Here is a 23,923-nt window from a genome sequence, read left to right as displayed (position 1 = left end):
ACTGCTGACATGACTAACAGAACGAAAGAAGATCGTTCGACGAGGATACCACGGATATAATGTTTGGCCAACACCAAAGCCGAAACCTAAATGCCTGCATGTGCAACCCATACGATCTGCCAATGGTTCATAAGCATGAAACGAGCCGTGCAGAGTATCAATACGACTGCCAGATGGGTTCCAAAAGAACCGTAACAGATAGATAACATCATCAAATGGTCGGATGCACTTGTGCCTATACCTGTTCTCGGAGACTGTTTCTCGTTTCGGTGTCATACGCATTCGCAGGAAACAAGCATAGAATATATGGGCCTTCAGGAACCTCAGTTAACAAGCTAAACTAGAATAACCTAGAGGAATTCCTTTTTTCTGCTACACATGACAGGCTATCTATACATATAAGGTCTGCTAAGACCACCGTGAAGCAAAAATGGATCTGTGTGAGAAGATGCACCAGCTGAACCTGAAAGAGTTTGTGGAAACCCTTCACTCGTGGGCATTCCCAACATTGTTTCTGTATGAAAACTGTAAGGAGGATATGTTGTGTAAGAACTGGGAACACGGTGGTCCAAGTAAGGGTTGAATGATGATGGTCTAGGGAAAATCATTCTTGCATCCTCTGTGAGTGGGCTGGAGATATATCTATCATCTCTGAAAAAACTTGCCCTGCTTTCTGAGTAGTGACTGCTTAAAGATCGGTCATTGGAAGACAGCGCAGCTCTAGTTTCTGGGTAAGTACCCGCTAACCCCAACCGAGAACTGGAACCCAGCAAATTGGCTTTTGCTGCATCAAGTGAAAAATCTGTTGGGACTCTGAAAAGGCCGGGAGATCCACCGGGAATATCCATCTTGCCCCCAATATCAATATTGTGGAAAGACGGTTCAATTGCTTTTTGAAGAGGTCCGTGATCTGAAACTGGCATTCTCATCATTTTGTTTTGCAGCAGTAATTTAGCCTTTTTGAGCGAATCAAGGACACCATGCGCTCCGGCTGTTGCATGTGGAACTAGGGCATTGTGTCCTGCTTGGTTTCCGAAAGCTTCGACTTTATGAGACGAGTCACTCACAGAAGGTGAAAAACCATGTGCTGACTGCTTCCCTTGAGGATCACCATAACCCATATTATGGGGGTCTTGTGCCGGTGAATAGTTGCTTGCCAGGCTCTCTTGTTTACCTTTTCTACTTGACATTGAATGTATATGTTCTTGACTGGGGGAATTATCAACTGCTATAGAATATTTCTGACCTTGTGCGGATTCCACTCCGGGCTGCGGACCTCGGTGGAAGCTTTCTGATTGAGTTCCCAACAATTTGTTATCAGTAGAAGCATCCTCAGTGCCAAGTTTACATTTGACGGTTTGCATTGCCCTTGTCTGTGGAGTATATGGAGCTTGGTGCTTTATTTCATCCCTATCCTCAGTAACATCCGAGTAGTTACCAGGATCACATGAATCCTAAAGATGATGACCAACAGAGAAGTATGTCAACTGCATAGGCTAATTATAAAATAAACAGTACGACATTATTTATGAGCCTGGGAAAACCTATGTGCATGACCTCATGCTATAGAACCTTCAAAAGGTGGCAATTCAGACCGCAATAGTTACTTCTTGCTTTCTTTTTTTTTGCACAGCAATGAGGACACTTGTTTTTTCAATTGTTATAACTTCATGTAAATTGGAGAGGAGATAAGTGCATGTTCTAACAAGCAGGTTCCAGAGGAAGCATACCGGAGTAGCGCTATTACTTTCTCTGAACTTCTCTTCCCAATCTTGTTGTGCCTTTTCCATTGCTTCATATTGGCCAATGAGTTGTGCTTGATGTTCTAGTGCCCTTTCCATGTCTCTCTCTGCTCCATCTTCATTGCTCTTAAGGATACTATTGACTACATTTCCTTCATTTTCTACCTGTCCTGAAACTGGACTGTGGCTCACTGCCTTTCCTAAGTGCAATTCAGGATCGTCTCTAAAGACATCACACCCTATTTCAGATGAATCTTGGCAAGTCTCGGAAGATTTGACATCTTCATTTTCTTGAGAATCAACTTTAGCAGACCCATTCGTGACCTCAGTGGATTCTAGTCTGCAACAAAAGAAAGATGAGACATCAATTTTCCATGAAGACCTTTTTATTTAATTCTTTCAAGCAACAGTGCATGGTTCATATCATGCCAATGCTGATTTGCAGAGCATTTAAGTGACTCAGAGATCAGAGTGAGGTAGAGCAGAATCTGCCAAAACATGCTGGGAATATCTCGCTTGCCCACTCCAGTCTTGCAGGTGCTGAGTATAATGAAATGAACTTTGCAGGACTAGACTGATGGCCTATACATTTATTCTTCCTCTTGGATAGAAAGCTCTGAACCTATGACCTGTCTTGCTCTCCAGCTTAGACAATAGAATACTATGCTCGCATGAGGATGTCAATGAATGACTCATGAAGTACAACACGCACGCGCACATGCACAAGGCCTCACTGCCAACTCATATTTATCAAAAAAGGAAAAAGGAAGCTCACAAACCTTTGATCTTTATGTCTTACTTGACGGCATGATTTTCCTGGGCGTTGTTTTGAAGATGAGGACATTGTTGCAAGACTGGTTTGCCTTCTTATAGAAGTATCCTTATATTTCCCATGAGATCGTGAGGAATCCTTTCGGCCTTTCCAGGACAAGTTTCTACCAGATGCAGAATCAAACTCGGTACCTGAAAATTCCTCTGATTCGGGCCCTAGTTGTTTTGAACTAACAGAGCTCTCTCCTCCTTTGTTTGAATCATTACAGACTTTCAGCTTACGTGGTGTCACTTCCTGATCCGAACTTGAGTAATATGACTCAGAAACATCACTAATGCCATTATTCTCCAATAGAGCAAGAACATCAGCTGTAGCCTTCTCAGCCTTCTTCCTTTGCAAAGCCACAATCCTCAACTGCTCCTCCAGCTCCGCTACCTAATTCCATTGGAAGAGATACAGGTAAGAGAGAGAGAGAGAGGTTGTAGGAAAATAAAAAACTTGGCAGACTGCACCGGGGAGAATAAAAATACCCGTTTTTCCAATTCGTCAGCTCTTTGCCTTGCAGTTTTAGAGACTGATCTCTCCGACAGTAATCGAGCTCGAAGTTCCTCAACAGTCATCGGATTTGAATCTTCCATGCCAGAACTTATCCTGAATTAAAAAAGAAATTGTAACCGATAATCAGAGCAAAAATTTACACATTCAATCAAGATAAGAAGTATCAAGTTGCCACAGTCACACTTAATGCTAGATGTTGTATAGTCCTTCACAGGAAGGAAAGCTTCTTTCTTCGTTTTAATGTCATGAAACACGAGTTTGCAAGTGAACAGGATCAACATATTCAGTCGTCTGGGTACCTTTTTCTCTAGAGAGCATAGAATTTGAAAGATTAAAACTGTACAAATGTACCAATCATCCTCTCAAACTCTAAGACATATGCCTCTAGATGGATGTCCTCATTTTCCCCAAATCTTCCCATTTCACGCTATTGATTATTCTAGCGGATAATCCTCCTCTTCCTTCCTTTTCCCCGTCCCCCCCAAAAAAGAAAAAAAAAAGATTAATGAACAGTTTGAGTCACGAAGCAATTAGGACATTCCCAATTTGTAAAGCAAGGCAAAGCAATAAACCATTTATGCCACCAATTAGACCATGAATGAACTTAAATAGTAATATTTTTTATACTCCGAGTCTAATCAAGTAAACAGTTCAGCCCAAAAAAAGCCTTCTGTTTCCAAATCACACTGCCTAGAGCCTAGTCTAAAATGAGAAGTGGAAGAACTCCCAACTATCACTTCATTTTTAAGACAGAAAATGGTACTCAATATCTAGCCATCAGTCAACTTTACTCAATTGGAAGGAAACACATCTTAATCGATACAATCACATTGTTCAGGGTGCACTGGAGTGAGTGATAACAAATACGAGAATTTCATCTCGATCAGGCAGACTCCTATTGTTCAAAATTTGTTGTAAAGAACCGATTTCTTGAGGAATTCCAGGACACACTATTCGTAAAGGGTCCTTACATATCGACAGAGATCCACTTTCTAAATATATAAGAGGAAACCACGAGATCACTAGAGCAACACTTATGACCGCGAGCTAGCACAAGACAGTACTACAAACTTGAGGAGACATCGGAGACTATAACTGAAACAGCAAGAACCAGCAAGACCCAGATGGCCCTTTACCTCTGATCTTGCTTATCTTGATCAAGATTCTGCATCGACAGCTGCAAAAAAGAACCCAACCCCACGAACAGTTCGACCTGGACTTCAGCTCCTGTACCATCAAGACAACCGAAATCGCTTCAAATTACAGTCCTTTAAGCTCTCTGACACGCTTTCAAGAACTACCCGACAAGGTCAGTCCCAGCAGCATCAAGAAATGAAGGAAAAATCTCGCTCAAAGCATCAAGGGACAAGCTCATTCACCTTCAGCGACGACGACCCAAGAACGGCTCTGAGGCAACGGGGGGCTTAATTATCATCACAAGATCGATTCGCACGAAAAGCAATGGGGGGGCGGAGGGGAGAGAGAGGTGGAAAGGGAGGTGGGAATAATAAAAATGGAGGGCCTTCACGGAAATCAATGGAGGCTTGAGGAGAAAGAATTTCACTGCACTTTGCAACACTGTTTTTTTGGGGTTTCTGGGTTTTTTTATTTATTTATTAAAGTGTGGGGTGGGGAAACGATTGATTGGTCCGGTGGGAACGGAAGAACACGACAGGAAGCTTCTTCTCTTGCTGTGTTCAGACCAGCGGAGATGGGCCAGAGGCAGCGATGATGATGCCGCTGAGTCCAAGTCATCCTCGTTTTCCTTTCCCTTTCTTCCTGATCTTTCCTTTTCGATGAGGATAATCCTTACCTCTAGGAAGTTTCTTTTTTCTTTACTTTGATGGAAAAGACTCGGAAGTGTGTTACATTCTCCAAATAGGATTTAAAGTGAATCTTATCTCGAATAATATCTTAAAGTATGCATGTTATTTTCAGAAAAAAGATCAAATATCGACTAGGTCAAATGTATTTTTATCCAAAGATGTATACTTTTTCTTTCTTTTCTTCCCTATCATCTTATTCTTTGTCATAGCGGCTGAGATCTTTGTCATTCATATCATCTTATTCTTTGTCATAGACTTTTGCCCCTCCCTATAGCCTCTTGGTCATATCATATCGTGGCCATAGTGCCATAGGCAAGGCTGGCCTCACTTTGTCATAGGCAAGGCTGGCCTCATTATAAATAAAAGTGTTTAGATTCAGGTTGGTTGTTCTTGCATAAATTGTTGTTAACAACAAAAATATTTTTTATTGATTAATTAATTTAAACAATACATAGGGTCATTTTTAAAAGAAAAATAATATTTTCCAAATAATTTATTTTTACGAAACAAATATAATATAAAATGCATTTTTATTTCCGCATTTCATTGTTTATAATTAAATGCAACGATATAAACGTTTCATTTCCTATAGGACAAGCAAAATGATTAAAGATGGGCCCTTCTAAGACTCTCCTTTTTATGTTACACAGGAATTTTACTAAGTTATGATTATGGCCTTGAGATGATTAGATAACTTAAACAGGACCATTTAGCATGAATGATTATCTTGTCATGACAACATAGCATCATTGGCAGCTCTTGTGTGCAAGCAAGGACAAAAAAAAAGTGTCATATTTATGTCTAATTGTGCTTTTCTATTCCGAACTCTCAATTAACATAATAAAATATCCAAAGGAAATATATTGACAAAATAAGATAAACTTAACGTGTTCAGAAATTAGAAAAGAGAGGAAAATTACATAAAGAGTGGCTTTTATGGACTTTTTCTCCACTTTAAGCCTCCGATCATACACCTTTACCTAAAATTCCATACTCTAATTTCTATCGGTAACACCTAAAATCACCTTAAACTCTCATTTAAGTATTCACTATAAATTTTACAAATTCTATGATCTCGATTTGAAATTCAATTGGACCAGGTAATTTACTATATTTGTTAACAATATTTTTTTTTCCGGTTCCCAGACCGAAAATTTCATCCGACTAATCTATAATTTTTGGCAAACTCATTTGTCAACTCTAATGTAGAATTCGTTCCAATTAAGAAATTGTGCTCGAGTATTCTTGAAAAAAAAAACGAATTATAAAGAAAAATAAGAGGAGAAAAAGAAATTTACATTTGCCGGACTGTTCACTGCAGGTGTTCTTTGCAAGAAGAAGAAGAAGAAGAAGCGTATTCGACCTCGATTCGAGCAAGAACCGATCGCTCGCGAGCTGGTGGATGATCAAGAACCGCCATACCCATCATCATTCTCCAGAATGCATTACTGGGTTCGAGCTTCTTCCGCCGATTTCGCCGGTTCTCTTCCTCAACCGCGCAGGTATCTCTCTCTCTCTCTCTCTCTCTTTCTAGACGAACAACGCGGTGTCACCTGCGACGCGTGGATCTCCTGCTGCGACCTTGTGTGTTTACGTTTCTTGGGTCAGTTGGTGATTCCCCTTCTTTCCTCTTGCGCAGCGGGCACACCGCGGTCAACATCGGCAAGTCAAAGGTGATCTTTTTCGGCGGTTTCAAAGACAAGAAATTCCTCAACGACTTATATGTTTACGACATTGGTAATTTTCGTGTCCATGTTCAATTCGAAATTAGAAAAAATGATGAATTTGCGGCGTCGGCCATTCGAATCGAGAATGCCTCGAATAATGTTTTCGTCGTGATGTTGGGGGTGGCGGTGCTTTGTCGTAGAGAACAAATTGTGGTTTCAGCCGGAGTGCACTGGAAGTGAGTCTGATGGGCAGGTGGGTCCCTGCCCCAGAGCGTTTCATGTTGCTGTTGCGATTGATTGTCATATGTTTGTCTTCGGCGGTCGTACCAGTAGCGACAGGTGTGTGTTCCTTGACACTTGTTGATCATACAGTTGCTTTAAGTTTGATCAAATGCAGTATCCCTACACTTATGTCGTTGATGATGGATGACATTGAATTTTCAGATTGAACGACTTTTGGGTCCTTGATACCGGTAGGCATCTTTTTGTAAGAGTGCAATGTGCGTTGATTAATGGTCATGATTAATCATTGCAGGATGTATTCATTAATTTGAGCTTCTACCTTCTGCAGATATATGGCAATGGTCGGAGCTCACTGGCTTCGGTGACTTGCCTTCTACGCGGGATTTTGCTGCAGCTTCAGCTATTGGAAACCAGAAAATAGTCATGTGAGTTTCAGGGGAAAAAAAAAATCTCTCCAAAAGTGGAGATGTTTCATCCATTATTGTGTCTAAAGATCAAATGTTCTTTTATTATTTGCAGGTTTGGTGGCTGGGATGGTAAAAAGTGGTTATCAGATGTGTATTTATTGGACACAAGTAATCTCTTAGCGGGCTTTGTGAATTTCTGAATGATTAAATCTGTGTATTCAACTAATTTTCAATGGAGCTAAATAGTCACATTAGGTGTTGTTCCTGAACAGTATCACTTGAGTGGCTGGAGCTATCAGTTTCTGGATCCGTACCGCCTCCTCGATGTGGCCATACAGCTACCATGGTTGAGAAGCGCTTACTTGTCTATGGTGGCAGAGGTGAATAACATATGACCAGTCTATGTAGCAGTATTCATGGTCTGGTAATCTGTGATATCAACCATTAGAAAATGATGCATTTTCCCTCTTTCTTCTTCTATATAAGAAATTGAAAGAGTTGTTTGAGCTTCATTAAAGTCTGGGATTCTGTAGAAGTGGAAGTTAATTATTTGACGTCTGCTGCACAATAGTCTCTGTTTTTTTTTTTTTTTGGTCTATTCTATTCTAACTCTCAACTCACTCTCAGACTTTTGCCCTGCCTCTTTGCTGTGGGAGTCGAACCCACAACAGAAACTAAAGGTCCCCAGGCTTAGATCCCCTAAGAAGGTGGGGGAATTGACGTCCCCACCTCCCCCTTCCCATGTGGGAAAGATGACCACTAGGGTAGCCCCTGGTGGTTACTAACATCTCTGTTTAATTTGTATCTTTTCCATCACATTATGATCAGTGGCTTTTTCCATCACAATATGATGAAAATTATTAACAGCCAAAAGGATAATAACTTATCCAATAAAAACACCATGTTGACCTTATCTATAGTCATGCCATGTCAAAATTCAACGCCCAAATTCCCAGTGGCGGGAGCCCATTGTCTTAGTAGTGTCATCTCAGTGGGAAGGGAAAGTTTTGGACTCTGTCTCTAGAGATGGCTTTGGGGACGTTCCTTAAAAAATGATGGTGATTGTCCTATAGTCTGTAGTAGTTGTGAATATCTCTACCTTTTCAGGTAATCCTAGCTGACTTGAGTTCTTTGTGGCTTTGATAGGAGGTGGTGGGCCAATCATGGGTGACTTGTGGGCTCTGAAGGGACTTATTGAAGGAGGTTAGTTTACTTCCTGTGTTTGCAGTTTCATGAATGCACTCTTAGTTTATTTTTGCAATTGAACAAGCTATGCTGTTAACTACTGTTTTGTAACATAATTCTGTATACACATCCTTTTTGTTTTACTCCTGTAGTCGTTGTGACATACTTAGATAATGCATTAGTTGTTTATCACTGGAATCTCCATCTTTGGTATACTGGTGTATATCACAGTTCCTTGTAGAAAAGGAGATCCCCTCCCCCAAGAAAATAATCAAAATCACAAAAGTATGGAGGAGGTATCTTTTTGTTCTTTTTTCTTTTTCGAGCCAGGGTTGGGCCAATTGTTAAGGTTCAGAATGCTATCTGAAAAGTTAACAGTAATGAAGCTCTTGCATCTAATTTTGGCAGAAGTAATGTACAGTGGTGCATCTATTCTGTGTTCTTGAAATATTATATGGCCTACTCAGACTTGCAAGTTCTTAAGGTCAACTAACTATATCTTAGATTCACTCTTGATACTTACAGTCTCTGTCCATTTGAAATTGAAATGGAAAGTCAATCATTTATTGTATTCAAGCTTTGTTTATTTTTCAAGGAGCTGTAATAATTTGAAAGACTTGCAAAAAAGTCACAGGATTACTATCCAAAACCCATCAGAAGTTACTTGGTTGTTTTAAAGTATTGACTCTTCTATTATGCAAACTTTTGTTATAGTAAGAAATAAGAAAGCAAAAGCAGTTTAGTTTAAGTAGATCTCATGGTGTTAAAGGATCCCACCTCACTTATTAGTGGCATTTTGTGTGGCTTTATATTGTTGTTATCTTCCTTCACCTAAAAGCTCAGATTTTCGGTTGAGAGTCTCCTACATGGTACTGGAGCCATGTGTTGGATCTTCATACGCTGTTTAATATTGCATTCAGCAAGTGGTTATTGTGTCACTTCTTCCCCTTGCGTCAATTCTACATGTCCAGTTTGCAAGTGAAAGAAGGTGTTTGTTTCAAGGTTTAGTTGTGACTTATATACAAGGTACCCCATGTGATTTGTAATGACTGAAACTTTTGGGCTGACTTTTTTAATGCCGGGAATAAGGGCAAACTACCCGTAAAATCTTATATCTCCCTTAAAGAGATTTTTTTCCCCTCTTTTTTAGTGAGTGGTTTCTATCCTTAAATCGTTTTCTTATGTTGAAAGTGATTGCTTGTACGTGAAAGGGTACTAACTTGTAACCACATCTTGATGGGAGGAAGAGAATGAAGCACCTGGATGGACCCAATTAAAGCTCCCCGGGCAAGCTCCTTCACCTCGCTGTGGTCACACTGTTACTTCTGGAGGGCTCTATGTAATCATGTCTTTCTGAATCCCATTCCTTTTTACTACATCCCTTGGAATATGTTGCTTGTTATTTCATCAGATTCTTTGTATTAGTTTTTCGACACCAGAAAAAAGTTCATGCAGTCCATTGTTCATTTTATTGGATTGCTAATAAAATTTTGTCCAGACGGCATGAAAAGTCAGCTGCTCATGCTGTTTAGATGATAATCTCTCTCTCCCCTCCCACCCACCTGCACATATCGCAAGCAAATGAGTGCTCTTTCATATGTCCAAGATACATACATTTCATTATTTTTGTTCAGGCTAGGGTCCAGAAAGTAATCATCTTAAATTTACTGGATTTCTTTCCTTCTGATGGTGCATCTTATGTTTCTGCAGCTCTTGTTGTTTGGAGGGCATGGAACTGGTGGCTGGCTGAGTCGCTATGATATTTACTACAATGACTGTATTATTTTAGACAGAGGTATGGGCTTCTGAGTTTTCTTTGCAGACTATAAGCAGAGGCCCATCCAATATGTTATTGTGGTGTAAATGAAGTACATGGCCTTTCCTCTGTTGTCTTGACATTTAATTGTCAGATTGATGGAGATACCTGGTATTATTAAAATAAGATGAGTCTAGTGAATGCTTGGTTTTTTGTAACTTAAATCCTGAATTTCAAGAAAGGGTATAAATATGCTTTAACTATAGGAACCTAACACAGTTATTCCAAGAAATAGAGATTGTTGCTTTTGATGGCTTCAGGCTCTTTTTGTTTTTTTTTTTTTTTTTTTTTACCTATCCATGTGTGGTCCAAGTAAAATTATTCTCAATATTGCCAATGCCCAAGCGGAAAACAGATTTTCATCTTCAAGATGGAATGCAAGTGTTGAGATGAGATTGTAAATATGAACATGATACACTAAGTTAATAACTCTACCTTTTTATATGATGATGGCAGAAATTTGAGTAATTTTTTTACAGTTGTTCATCAAATCAAATTATCTCTTTCGACACTGGCTCTTTATGTCTTGTTCATGTGTACCAATTTCCTTTACTTCTCTTTTGCATAACTGAAGTTTCAGCGCAGTGGAAGCGCTTGGCTACTACCAATGAACCACCTCCAGCTCGTGCTTACCATTCTATGACATCTATTGGTTCACGTCATCTGTTATTTGGTGGTTACGATGGAAAGGTGACTTTTGGCGATTTCTGGTGGTTAGTTCCAGAAGGTGATAAACTAATTCATCAAGTCAGTTTTAATTTTAATAAGGCATTCCACATGTTATGGCAAGCCATGTGCCCAGCAATCTTGATCGTCATACCATCTAATGTGCCATATGATTGCTATGAACTATTTACACTCATCAAATGGGGTGAGCCTTGGTGTAAGATGGTTGTTCCATTGTGCTGTCGAAGCCACAAGGTCATCTTATGGAAACAGCTTGCCGTAATAGGTTTGGTGCTTCGCATATTGGATGGTCGGTCCTCTGTTTATCCCCCCAGGGATGTAGCCTTGGCATAGCATATCTGATAGCAGCAAAGCCTTATGAACCTTTATGGAGATGATGTGAATTGATGCACTGTTTCAGTTTTTCTTTTTTTACTTCCCTTCTGTAGCCTTGTGCATCATTGATCTTTTGAGTAATTATTATTTCGCATAAATGTCTAGGATATTTGAACCTTGGCATCACGGCATCATATTTGTTGAGAGACTTCAATGTAATTTGGAGATCTCCTAATGTAGAATATATCATTTAGTACATCTTATATTTTGTAAAACTTTCACTTGCACTCATGATGTAGAACTGGCTCAAGCTGCTTTCACCTTTTTGCTAATACTTGAGGAATCACATGGTGGAGACATTAATTGTAAGTGACACAAACTGCTAAGGTTCAATTCCTTTTTGTTCTACTTGCAGGGGATCCCATTGCAAAGCGACTGACGGCCTCTCCTCCTAGAAATTTTCATGAAGATCAAGGTTCCACAGCGTCAAATGATGGCGTCCTTTCAGCAGTAGAGGTATTGGCATCATGAACTGATATAGCTTCCTCTCCAAGACTGATATGGCTTCTGAAATTATCTCTTGATGCTTGCCTCTCCATCCTGAGGCCTGCTGCTTCACATTGTTGGTTCTGTTCTGTTGTTATGAATTTATCCAAAAATGATTTGTGTGATGGTGCATGATGAAAATTTTGTAGTTTTGCGATTGGCAGCCTAAATTCAATCTCTTTATTTACTTTCACTCTCAATATCTTGATTCTTTGATTGTATGCATATTGTTCAGAGTTTGTTGTGCTTTGCTTTATAGGAAAGGAAGAAGGAAGAAACTGCAATTTCAGAGCTGGAGAAGAGATTAGAGATTTCTGTCTCGCTATCTAATCCACGGTGTGAAATTGTAGATGTGTCAGAGGACAGGGAATTTTGTGAACTGGCGTCGAGAATCACTGGAGATAAGATTTCGAGTGACGGAAAGGTTTAACTTGTTCCATATCCATTAGCTACCATACACTTCATCGGCATTTCATGTGGCGTTTTAATTCCATGTCACCCAGCAGAAATAGAAAATTGAAATTATTCTTATTTGCTAAGGATGCAATTGGAGTTCTTCGTGACCACTGGAAGGCAGTGGACCCCAAGGCCATGCCACTCAAGGAGCTTGGTCCATTACTTCGTGATTACCAGCGCTTGATCACACACCATATGTAAGACTAGCCCTTTATCTCAATTATCAACTACACGTGAAATGTTGTACACAGTTCCTATAGGTTTAATCAACAAGTTTTGTTTGCAAAAACCTATACATGTGCTCAATGCATACATAGGAGTTGAATCTTATATGATGAACAAATTTGTGAACCGATTGGACCTTGTAGAAGCATTTTTCTTGCTCCAAATATTTGGTTTTGCCTTTATGTAAGTCTTTGATTCCCTTTTTAATTTCAATATGGCAAGACTTATAAGTTAATTTATACTTTGTTCTACAAATAAATGAATGATGGTTTCCCTGATAGAATGAGTGTATCCAATAAGAGGATTTGAATTTTTTTCAGTTTTGCAACTCAAAATTACTTAAGACTATGTTTCCAATGAAGTATACTGGTTTTGCACCGATGTAATAGATTTTGTCATTCACAGTACCATCATCCCAATAGACAATCACAGAAATGATGAGAAATCCATTATCTGTCCACTGCTGATTGGCATATCATGTTGTTTTCGGATTGAGTATTATTGTGGTTAATGGACTACTGGCCAAATGGTGAAGATATTGTGTTTTTCATTTGGGTTCTCAAATTATTCTTGTTATCTTCTCATGTTCTCTTTATTTGCCATCTAATGGTCTTCTTGTTGGCAATTGGCTCTCTGTTGCAGAGAAAAAGGTGGATCTGATATTCAATCGATTGAGACTGGACTGCTGGGGAAGGAGGCATATCAATTTTACCATTTGAGGAATGCAACTCAGGTACTAATGATGCATGGCTTTGCCTTCCAGCTCTGATTTTTCTATTCTTCCAATCAAATCATGAAGGTTTCAAAGACTTGATATGTTCTTTTGTTGGAGTGTTGGTCTGGTTTATGCGAGAGGTTAGCAAGTAGTGCCTAGTTTCGACTCTTATGGATTTTTATAGACAATGAAAGGTCAGCATTAGCCAATCAATTCTCAGATTCAATAAATAAGGTCATGGTTTGTATATAGCAATTACATTCAGCATCTGTTGGTGATGTATAAACTTGTATCCTCAAATGTACTTGAAATAGTTTTTGATTTGTTCCATGTATGCATGTTCTATTTTCAGTTGCTATATATGGCTTAGTTTCCTGATTTTGTTGTGTACATAGCTGTCTACTATAGGGCTTTTACTTGTGGAACTGTTTATTTCTGAGAAGTCACATAATTTTTTAGTATTAGTCTTTTCAGCATCCATGTTGTCATATTACATTTCTCTTTTTGATGGTTTGTGTTGCCTTCAGTTGCGTATGGATGATATTCCAAAATTGCTGGCAGAGTACCGGAAACTCCTACCTGGCTGAACATGATCTGCAGATTTCGTGAGACAAAATTTCTCAATAGCATGCTCTTCGAAGAGTTTGTCCATCTTCATATCGTGAAGAAAAAAGTTAGCATAGTCAATATGTGTGAGCTACAGGGGATTGATACTGATCTACAACTTGCCTATAGATGAATTCATTAGTTGTGTACAGACGACATTTTCCAACACTAGCCACTTCTGGCCGAAAAAAGCCAAAAATACTGGCTGCTTAAGTAAGATTCAACTTTTTGGTCTTAGTCTTCTTCTATCCCTTTTTATGTCGAGCATGCTTGTAGTGCCTCAGAATTTGGCTCAGTAAATCTTCTTATCTTACAGTTCCTTAATAATGCTTTGGGAATACCTGTTTCATTTCTTCTTTCCTTTTCACTGACTATGAAGTAACTTGAGACTTCTCGCCTTCTCCTTCGAGCAATGGAGAGATATGGGGTGATGGTGAAGCCTCTGGCTTAGCTTTCTCCAGATCATCCGATCGCAGGCACCATTCCGACGCACTGATCAAGTGTCAGTGCCAGTTGAGGCAGTGGTTTTTGGATAGGTCGGTGGATGAGGCGAGTGGTTGCATATTGTCAAGCAAAGGAGGTCGATATGGTGGAATCTACTGGAATTGGTTGCTGTGTGATTACTAATGATGGACTATGTTGATGATGACGAAAACAAAATTGTGCTCGGCAATGGCTTCATCAGATGTTGACGTTGGAATTTGCAGAAGCGGTTGGCACTGAGAGACTTTTTCTAATGTGCTTTGGTTACCTCTGATACTGAAGAGGAGTTAAAAGCATTGCAGCATGCCACCAGCTGAATGTAATGCAAAGCATGCCTGTCCAGATACTGCAGGATAGTGCTCAGTGCGTTAGTGGTCAGTTTTAAACAGGAGCAGGTAACTGAGCGAGGGAGTGATTTGCGGCCAGGAAAAAAAAAGCTAATTCATTTTGTCAATGGTGAGTTTTGATAGTTGATGCAGAACTGAAGGGAGTAATAAGAGCTTACCAAGAATTGTCCAGCAAAGCAACTTAAGCATATAAAACGTGATAAAATGGCCAGTAATATCATGAAATAAAGACTTGAAATCATGTAGTCATTCCAAAGTGGTCAGCGCAGTAGACACTAGAAGTCTAAAACATAAGCACGTAGACATGTCGAGGAACCAGAAGGGTTTTTTGGTCTATGCTTCAATGTGCACATGCTGCTTCTGATGTCCTTTCCCTGGATTCGCCTCTCATTTGGTTCTCCGACCACACGAGCAATGCAATGCTCAATGGTAAGCTTCTCAAGGAAAACTGCAATCCGATGCTTAATGCTTGAGGCCCCAAGGATAAGCAATGTGATCCATATTTAACGATCTATGGCCACCAATCCAACCTAAGTTCCTTTGAGCATGGTTTAATTTTCATCCGTTCGCAATCAGTATCCAATTTTTTATGACAAGCTTGGAAAGGATGATGTACGGCTATACATCAGCTTTCCCCGTATCTCTCCTTAATTGTCTGAAACTTTTCTCATGGAGTTAAATAACGTCCATCAAACTAAAGCAAATTGAAGACGCCTTTTAACCTGACCATGTTTTTTTTCCTTTTTTCCGACCATACACTGTTTCTTTCCCTCCTCAAATGTCTTAGTGAAAATTCTGAGCAAATGAAACAAATTCAAGCATTTCATTTTGGTGCTAAGACCACTTTTTTTCAAAGAAGTTGCAAGAACATGTTTGCCAAAAGAAAGTAGAGTATACTCTACACAGCTGGGAAATTTCACTTCTTTTGCATAATTAAGAAAAAGGCATACATGTTTTTAATACAATAATCTCAATAAGAATGAAAGAAACTTTTAACGCACAAGTTCACAGTTATTGTGATGTCTCTTCTTTGCAGAGGACACAGTCTCGTTTTCAGTAAGGTTCTCATCATCTCCTTTGGAAGTTGAGGTATCTGATGCCATAGGCGAAGACAAAGAAGAAGAGCAGAACCCAACCAATGTGAGCCACCGCAACAACTCCGAGGAAATCATAGTCAAAACCTTTCTTCTGCTTGAGGTAGTCCTTCACCTTTATAAAACCTTCTTCAGGAACAAAGACTTCATTTTCTTTGTCGCCTATTTGAGATGTCACGAGTCCATAGATTGTCCAGGCCACTGGCGATGCCCAATAGTACCACCTCCACCACACTGGAATTAGCTGCAATAATCAAGTAAGAAGCAGGCATCAACTATCAAAAGTAATGAGCAAACTCAAGTACTTCAATGTATTTTGAGTAAGAACTTGGTTGGCGTGAAGTCAAATTCTACATTATGTACCCTTTTGAGTGATCTTAGAATGATGAAAATGTTCACTCTTGTTTTTGTTCAGATTCATATTTCTAAGTCGTTCCTGCTGATTTTCTCATGCTATACACCCACAATTTTTCTTGATTTCCTCATGCTAGTTGTTAGAATAATTTAAATATTAAATCACACATTCATCTAATGGTTTAATCTTTTAGAACAGTTGGTAATGGTCCCATAAAATCTCACGTGGTATCATAGTAAGAGGTTTTAAGTTTGAATTTTTATAGGCTCCTATTTATCTCGCTAATTAAATATGTCCACGCTTAGTACTAGGCAAAAAAAAGACCAAACTAAGTGTGAGGGAAGTGTTAGTATAATTTAGTTACTAAACCACGCATTCATCTAGCAGCTTAAGCTTTTAGAACAGTCCCACAAAATCTCACACTAGTAAATTTTTTTGGTTGATATTCAGATATAGATTATATAAATGAGGAGTAATTCCTCTGCGATCTGTGAGTATACATACCATCCTGGGAATGAGGAAGCCAGAAAACAGGTTCCAGAAGCTGAGGAAGAAGGACATGACGATTGCCGCAATTTGGTGACTTGGGGTGAGGGCAACAGTCATCATACCATACAACGTGAAATAGATGAAGCACATTAGAATGTAGTAGTAGAACCACAGGAACTTGTCGACTCTCCAGTGAAATCCGATCATGGAATAAAGGAGGAGACTGTAGACCAAAGTTTGGATTGCCACGTATATTGCCTCTATGGCTACCTGCAATGCATTGGAAAAATCAAGCAATATTACACAAATGAAAATAAATTAAGCGATAGTTTATTTGTTAACAATCCATCGGTTAAAAAAATGTGTAGTTCTTATACCTGTGCAAATGCATAAGGCAAAGCTGAGTACATTCCTGCTGCTCTTTCTCGGTAAAAAACTGTTCTCTCTATGGCAACGACTGGCTGAACTGATGAAGTGTTGGTGGCACCCAGGAAAAGAACAGCCGAGTACATAGCTCCCAAAAGATTTAATAAGTCTTGCTCTTTATGTCTGTTAACCGAAAGGAAAAACATAGGTAAATGGAAAGGAGACAAAAGGAAAAAAAAGTTTCTTTAATTCGTGATCTGAATAATTCAAACTGGCTCATGAATCATATTCCCTTGGCTTCAGGAAGAGTGTTGAACATATCATAGCACAATGCGTTAGAGAAAAGGAGAGGAGAAAGGCGCAAGCTTACATTTGGCCGCCCTTATTCCAAAAGATTAGTCCGAACATGACCCCGACAACTGTCGTCATGAAGTATCGGATTGCATTATACTGAGGGTTCCTCCAGTAGGACCAGTGCTGCTTCCAGAAGCAAGCCTTGCATTGCGTCACAAAGGTTTGAGAATACTTAGTCGGGAAGTAAAGGTCTGTGGATCCAGGTTCCGGAGTGCTCAACTGTTTGATGAGTTGCTGATTATTCCTACTGAATAGTCCCAATATATCAGTCTTAAAGTTATTAAGGAAATAAAAAATGGCACGTGAAAGAACTATGCAGTTGCTTTGAAGTGACGTACTTGTAAAGTTCAGAGTTGGCATAGATCTCTGCAAAATCTACTCCAAGTTGGGCTTCAGCAGCTGTAGAAGAGACGTCGAGCATCCATGTTGCTGGATTATAACCATTTTTTATCCTGGGAACCCCTGGGATAGCCTGTAAAAATCATATAAATCTTAGCCATGTTCAGATTTGAGCAATTAGTGTACAACTTTGAGACCAATGGTACATCAAGATCAAAATGATCAGAAGCTTCCGATCCAATCCTTGAAGTATGATCAAGACCCACCTCGAAGTACTCCACGAGCTTGTGTGAATGTTGACCAAGGGGCCCGGCATAAATAACTTGTCCTCCTCTTTTCATCAAGAACAACTGCAAATAGGAAAAACACGAGCCAGCTTAGATCACTAAGGAAAGGGAGAAAAAGGTCAACATATTAATCTTGTTGAAGTTATATAAGAGGTACCTCATCAAAAGCTTCAAAAATGTCTATGCTTGGTTGGTGAATGGTGCAAACGACAGTTCTCCCTGTATCGACCGTGTTTCTGACAGTACGCATGACGATAGCAGCAGCTCTAGCATCAAGGCCAGATGTTGGCTCATCCATGAAGATGATGGAGGGATTGGCCACAAGTTCCACGGCGATTGTGACTCTCTTTCGTTGCTCGGTTGAGAGGCCATCTACTCCTGGCAGTCCAACTAGCGAGTTCCTAAGAGTATGTAGCTCAACCAATTCCATGATTTCTTCAACAAATTGCTGAAAGGGTGAAAAAAAGGCACTACAGGATGTTAGCGTACGTGTTGAAAGAAATTTATCCGTGGAGTAAGAAAAATAATTGATGCAACTCTAACAAGAGAAAATTACGGTTTTGGAATACTACATAGATATAGATATATATGTAAATTCTTTCAGGAGTGTTGCGGTTCACAGGATTCACAATATGTGGGCATAGACTGAACTTAGGGAGGCAATAAGAATTCAGAAAGCAAGACTGAAAAACGTGCCTGCTGAGTTTCCATCTTCACATCCTTAGAGAGACGTAACCATGCTGAGCACACCAGTGATTCATAAACAGTGACATTCGGTGAATGGATGTCGTTTTGCTCGCAGTAGCCGCTGACCCTAGCAAAAGTTTCTTGATTCTTTGGGTAGCCAGAAATACTTACACTTCCTTCAATGTAGCCGCCGGTCTTCCTTCCTGCTAAAACATCCATCAAAGTGGTCTTCCCTGCACCGCTAACACCAACTAGTGCTGTCAAAATGCCCGGCCTAAATGCACCACTCACATCCCTTAACAATTGAAGACGGCTCTCTTCGATTCCTTGGCTCTTCATTTCCTGATTAGTCCAAATAATAATTAGCAACTATGCATGATTATGGACAAATATTGAACTTTCAATAATCCTTCTGCATGAAGAAAAGCCAAAAAAAATTATCACAGTTGCGCATGAAAGAGACTTACGGTGGGCATATCCACATAGTAGTTCACATGACTAAATGCCAGTGACAAGGGCTGAAACGGCAAAACCATTCCTCTTTTAGCATTCAGTTGCACTGGAGCAATAACGCTAGACTTAGCATTGTCCGAAGTGTTCATCACGGCCATATCTATGCCTGCAAATTGCTAAAGAGGTCAGCGCAGAAAAAGTGATCTCTTTATCTCGTGCTGCTTACTGACAGTTTGAGCACATACAGTTTACGCATCACAAGAAAACACGCACTTGCGTTAATATATAACTTCATGCCAATTCTACACTCGCATAAAATAGATGCTAAGTGAGGAAAAGTCTAAGCTTGTTAGTAAGGACACGGTATGGTGAGTTCTCATACCTTCAAAGAAGGGGGCTGTAGATGCTGAACCCATATCTGAAGACACAATCTTATTCTTTCCATTTGAAGTGGACTGCTTCTTATCCTCACTCTTGTCATCTTTATCCAAAGTAATTGATTTGGAATCTCCCAGAGCTGCATGATTGCAGTTTGACAGTAAAATTCGTAGTTTCACAATCATGTAGCATGGTTGAAGTCGATGTTAGGGATGCAGTGGAGCTTACGATTCAAGTAAGTGAGAGCCAGGATGAAGCAAATGTTGAAAAGAAGAGCAAAGCCAAGGAGTGCCCCAATGCAAATCCAATACCAGTAGTCCTCGACAAACATTCCTCTGTACTTCAGAAGAATTCTCCCGATCGTTGGTTCAGAAACTCTCGAGTCGTTATTGGGCTAAAAAGAACAAATTTAAGTGATATGAGAAGTGGATTGAAGCATTATTGTGTAATATATGAGAAGATCAACATAGATAAATTCGAGTAATATCTTACGATGCTCCATCTCTTGTCAAGGAATTCATTTATGCATATGGCATTCTGTCCGTACATCATTGGAGAAACATAATAGCCCCATATCATAAATGGCTGTATGTCATCTGCAGGACGAGGGAAATTTTATTACATTTTTAGCAGGTAGAGCTCATAATATGTTCCTTGCGAGGGAGAAAAATAAAGTGATAGAGCTATTGATGATAAAGTCTTCGGTAAAATCGGATCTCTTACCTTTGGCGACGATGAATCCACCAAGGACAAAAACAAGAAACAATGTGAAGGTACCAAGTGTATTTGCCACCACCTGTGTCCTTCCAAGCACGGCAATAAACCGAAAAAGTGCAAGAGCCATCTGGTGCACACCAAAGAATGCCAGCAGTTGACGGAAAAACCTGAAAAGATGTGAACAGGTTTGAATCAAGAGTTTAGTAGTAAAATGATTAGTTCATCTGAACCAACTTCATGCAAGAAACTTCAGAAATCAAGCATCTCGTTGCCTATAAAAACTAGGAGAGAGTACTCAACTCACCTACTGGGGGATGGGGCAAAACCGATGGGGTAGTACGTCAGAATTATCCATATTGCGGACTCCATCAATGAAATCGGGATCCGAAGAAGCCAAATCGGTAAGCCGAAGGCCCATGCAGGATAAAACAAGAAATCCCTTTGCTTGAAAAATACCGGAAGCCTAAAGATGGTCATTGCGAGCTCCGCCATCCCATTGAACATAACGTTAATGAGACTGAAGAATAGTGCGCCGTAGAACTTCCCTCCACCTTCAATCGTACCGGGCTTCATTTCCGATCTTATGAACACTGTCATGGCAATTATCGACATGATGGTGATTTGGACCGTCTTGAATATATACAAGAAAGCGCTGCGCTTCATTAGCAGCCACTCTCTCGCAAAGCATGCCTTAAAGAGTTCCCAACTGGAGAGTCCGTACTTCTCCTTCACTAGGGCAGCCGGATGGGCCTTAGTCCTATCAAAAGGAACCGCAAGCTCTTGATGGAGTTTCTGACCAATGTGGAAGTTACTGAAGTGGTTGACGAAATCGGGTACGCTGACGAATCTGTAAGGCTCGTTCTTTTTGCACCAGTACTGTCCTTGGTCTTTCTTGGAAGTCACTTCTTGCAAGAAATCGGCTACGCCTTTCCTCTCCGGGCATCTGAAGCCCACGCTTTCGAAAAACTCGAGCACGTTTTCTCTTGGGCCCTCGTAAACAATCTGTCCTTCTGACAGTAAGATGATATCGTCGAAAAGTTCAAATGTTTCAGGAGCCGGTTGCAGAAGGGAGATTATCATGGTGACATCCATGATGTGAACCATCTGCCTCATGAATCTAACAATTTGGAAGGTAGTAGAACTGTCCAGCCCGGTTGATATTTCGTCCATGAAGAGAGCTTTGGCTGGTCCAACAAGCATTTCCCCTGCCAATTACAAGCTTATGTATTATTCCCAGCTAAGTTAAGAATGGCAAGAACAAACCAGAGCCAAGTTTTCCCAAAAGAAGATTTAGTCACTTAGGTTTCTGTTTCACATACCGGTGGTGACGCGCTTCTTCTGGCCCCCAGATATGCCTCTTCTCATTTCATCACCCACCATAATATCAGCGCAGATATCCAATCCCAGAATCTGTTAATATTATTGACATATGAGTATGAATTCGTTAAATAACGAAAAAGGTCAGAAAGCGGCTATGGAGATCAAGTGCAAACCTTGAGAATGTAATCCGTCACGATATTCATTTCTTGGCCTGCCACTGCACTGGCTTTCATGAAGGCATCTATCTCGGGATCCGGTTTAATTCCCGATTCCTTCTCTCTTCTCGACAGCTCAGCAAGCATTTCGTATCTCATTCCGACTCCTAAGCAACGGCCCGAGAAATCCAGTGTCTCTCTCACCGTCATCTCTCCATGGTGAAGATCATGTTGGCTAATGTAAGCACATGTTCTTTGGGGAACGAATTCCGACAGTTCATGACCACAGTACGTGACTTTTCCAGATATCTGAACATGTTAGTATGATGAAGTAACTTTCGACTCTGAGCTTGACTACAAATGTAACCAAATCTCCAACAGTGAATTCAGGAACATTCTCGAACGGTTGCAAATACAAGAACAAACTCCATGAGGGGAAGCAATTGTAGGTTAAATTGAGATTGGACATAATCTGTACCCTTAACAGAACTTAGACTAATGTAAATGTTAAATGACAGCCAAAGGGGTATAAATTCTGCTTGTTATTTGTCAGATATCAGTTCAATTGGAGTTTCTACTTCTCTTGAGCTAGGTATTTAACAAAACCAAAGTGATAATCTATTATAAACACACCCTTAGGTCCTTGTCGGGCTTCGCCGAAAGTGCTTGCAGCAAGGTGGTTTTCCCCGATCCAGGTGGTCCCAGAAGCAATGTCATCCTGAATAATGAAAGCACTCTCAGAGGTCAAAAACTGAGAGAAAAGCCCTGACTTACATTATGAAAATCATCGATTGTCAAGTGCCTTTAAATGAGCATAAGAAAATAAATTCATAATTTCACGTCTGGAGATTGAATGTAGAAACATATATACTACTTTCTACTTTAGGCAAAGAAGGCATCCACCCTAAAAGAAGTTTTCTAAATTGCGAGAAAATATACCTTGATGGTTTTACAATCCCACTCACGTCGTGCAGTATCTTAACTACTCTCTTCTTGGATGGGAATAGCTTAACCACGCTAAGAACTCCCTGTTCATCACATCAAGGTGCAGCTTCATATCAGCACAAGGTTTCCACTAAAATGTGGCTGTTGCATGTTCGATAACTGCTATAAATTTAGAATGCGGGGCCAAAGTTGCAGAGAATTATGTGGAAAAAATAATAAGAGGAGGCAAAGAGGATGGATAAATGGATTTTATTCATGAATCGAGTGACACAAAGAAACGACTGACTTAATCCTTACCCAATCAGTTAAAAAGTGAAGGTATGGGAAAAAGAAATGATATGAGCATACCTCTATAGCATTCAAGGAAGAATTCAGCAGAGTAGGAAGTGCCCGAGTGCCGACATAGGCGTCTCCTTCCACTGATAAATGCTCGAAGCGGACTTCGATTTTGGGGGTTTCAATCCCGACCCTGTTATAAACATCAAATTCAACCTAAGAATATCAACTCAAAATATTCAGCTCGGCACAGTTCCATGATACCGAAAATGCCTTCACAGCGAACCATTTTTTTTACTACGTTAGTCATAGGATGAGTCTACTAATATTCTGTTCTTTGCTTTGTGCTTATATAGATCAGGATATTAAAGGGAGAGATTGTAAGGTTGCTGTGCCCACTGACCTGTCAGTTCTCTCCCTCAGCCTGAGCAGGAACCTCTCATTGTCCTCTTCAACCACCTTCAATATGCTCTCTATGAGATGCTGCTTGTCATGTGTTCCGAGGTTCGTGACATCGACCTCTGCATAGCCGACTCTCCCATCATCCAACGCCTGCTTCAGCATCCCCTTCCTCAGCCGGTCGTACGTTGGGAGCCGCTCGATCGCCGCCCACTTCAGCTCTTCCTCGTCATCCTCCCTCCTGCTCTTCTGGAACGCATCACCCTGCGTGCTCCACACCTCGCGAATGCTCGCCGAGGCCCAGTTCTTGCCGCTCGCCGAGAGGCTCATCCTCTGGCTCATCGAACGGCTGCTGCTGAATGACCTCTGGCTTATCGACCGGGCAAGGTCGTCCCGGCTGATGCCGCCATTTTCCACGTGAACTCTTGTCACTTAACACGTACTCGTTTTGCTTCCTTCAGTAAAAAACGGTGGTCTTGAAGGGTTAATGTTAGTGCATACCGTTAAGAGACTTCTGAAGAGATTTTCTTCTCTGGTGAGATGTTTGTGGAATGTATTGTGGCATCGCTGGCTATTTATAAATAAGGTTTGTGACTGAGGAAGAGTGTGTGGGAGCAGAGACAGGAATGAGAATTGCAGAGGTGGTGTCGTAGCAAGGACAAAACAGATGATTCTGATTTTTGTCAACTACATGATCATGTTGGAGAATAATA

The 23,923-nt window shown here is 40.3% G+C and overlaps 3 protein-coding genes across 3 annotated transcripts; 1 reads left to right on the top strand and 2 right to left on the bottom strand.

The window, feature by feature from the left end:
- Positions 1-130: 130 nt before the first annotated feature.
- On the bottom strand, positions 131-4,710 carry LOC104454113. Its single transcript, XM_010068855.3, has 6 exons — positions 4,452-4,710; positions 4,209-4,299; positions 3,045-3,165; positions 2,522-2,949; positions 1,731-2,082; positions 131-1,454 (listed from the first exon to the last, which is right to left on the bottom strand). The coding sequence occupies exons 2-6, from the start codon at positions 4,241-4,243 to the stop codon at positions 387-389; spliced, it is 2,004 nt and encodes a 667-aa protein (XP_010067157.2). The 5' UTR covers positions 4,244-4,299; positions 4,452-4,710; the 3' UTR covers positions 131-386.
- Positions 4,711-6,192: 1,482 nt separating this feature from the next.
- LOC104455803 (protein GLUTELIN PRECURSOR ACCUMULATION 3) lies at positions 6,193-14,104 on the top strand. Its single transcript, XM_018859789.2, has 16 exons — positions 6,193-6,400; positions 6,538-6,635; positions 6,766-6,904; positions 7,010-7,038; positions 7,137-7,233; positions 7,328-7,383; positions 7,488-7,595; positions 8,362-8,418; positions 9,648-9,739; positions 10,111-10,195; positions 10,791-10,943; positions 11,634-11,734; positions 12,024-12,188; positions 12,305-12,417; positions 13,088-13,178; positions 13,688-14,104. The coding sequence occupies exons 1-16, from the start codon at positions 6,339-6,341 to the stop codon at positions 13,745-13,747; spliced, it is 1,506 nt and encodes a 501-aa protein (XP_018715334.2). The 5' UTR covers positions 6,193-6,338; the 3' UTR covers positions 13,748-14,104.
- Positions 14,105-15,598: 1,494 nt separating this feature from the next.
- On the bottom strand, positions 15,599-23,552 carry LOC104454112 (pleiotropic drug resistance protein 2). The gene is made up of 20 exons (XM_039317926.1): positions 23,215-23,552; positions 22,884-23,004; positions 22,530-22,618; positions 22,224-22,308; positions 21,609-21,899; positions 21,435-21,525; positions 20,420-21,320; positions 20,122-20,282; positions 19,891-19,994; positions 19,627-19,792; positions 19,403-19,537; positions 19,035-19,186; positions 18,577-18,909; positions 18,038-18,328; positions 17,860-17,943; positions 17,593-17,726; positions 17,271-17,501; positions 16,912-17,083; positions 16,550-16,804; positions 15,599-15,934 (listed from the first exon to the last, which is right to left on the bottom strand). The coding sequence occupies exons 1-20, from the start codon at positions 23,550-23,552 to the stop codon at positions 15,665-15,667; spliced, it is 4,404 nt and encodes a 1,467-aa protein (XP_039173860.1). The 3' UTR covers positions 15,599-15,664.
- Positions 23,553-23,923: the final 371 nt, after the last annotated feature.

This window comes from Eucalyptus grandis, chromosome 7 (assembly GCF_016545825.1).
Source record: "Eucalyptus grandis isolate ANBG69807.140 chromosome 7, ASM1654582v1, whole genome shotgun sequence".
In the NCBI taxonomy this organism is placed as follows: Eukaryota; Viridiplantae; Streptophyta; class Magnoliopsida; order Myrtales; family Myrtaceae; genus Eucalyptus; species Eucalyptus grandis.
The sequence above is the reverse complement of the archived record's forward strand: the minus strand, read 5'-3'. Positions and strand labels throughout refer to the sequence as shown.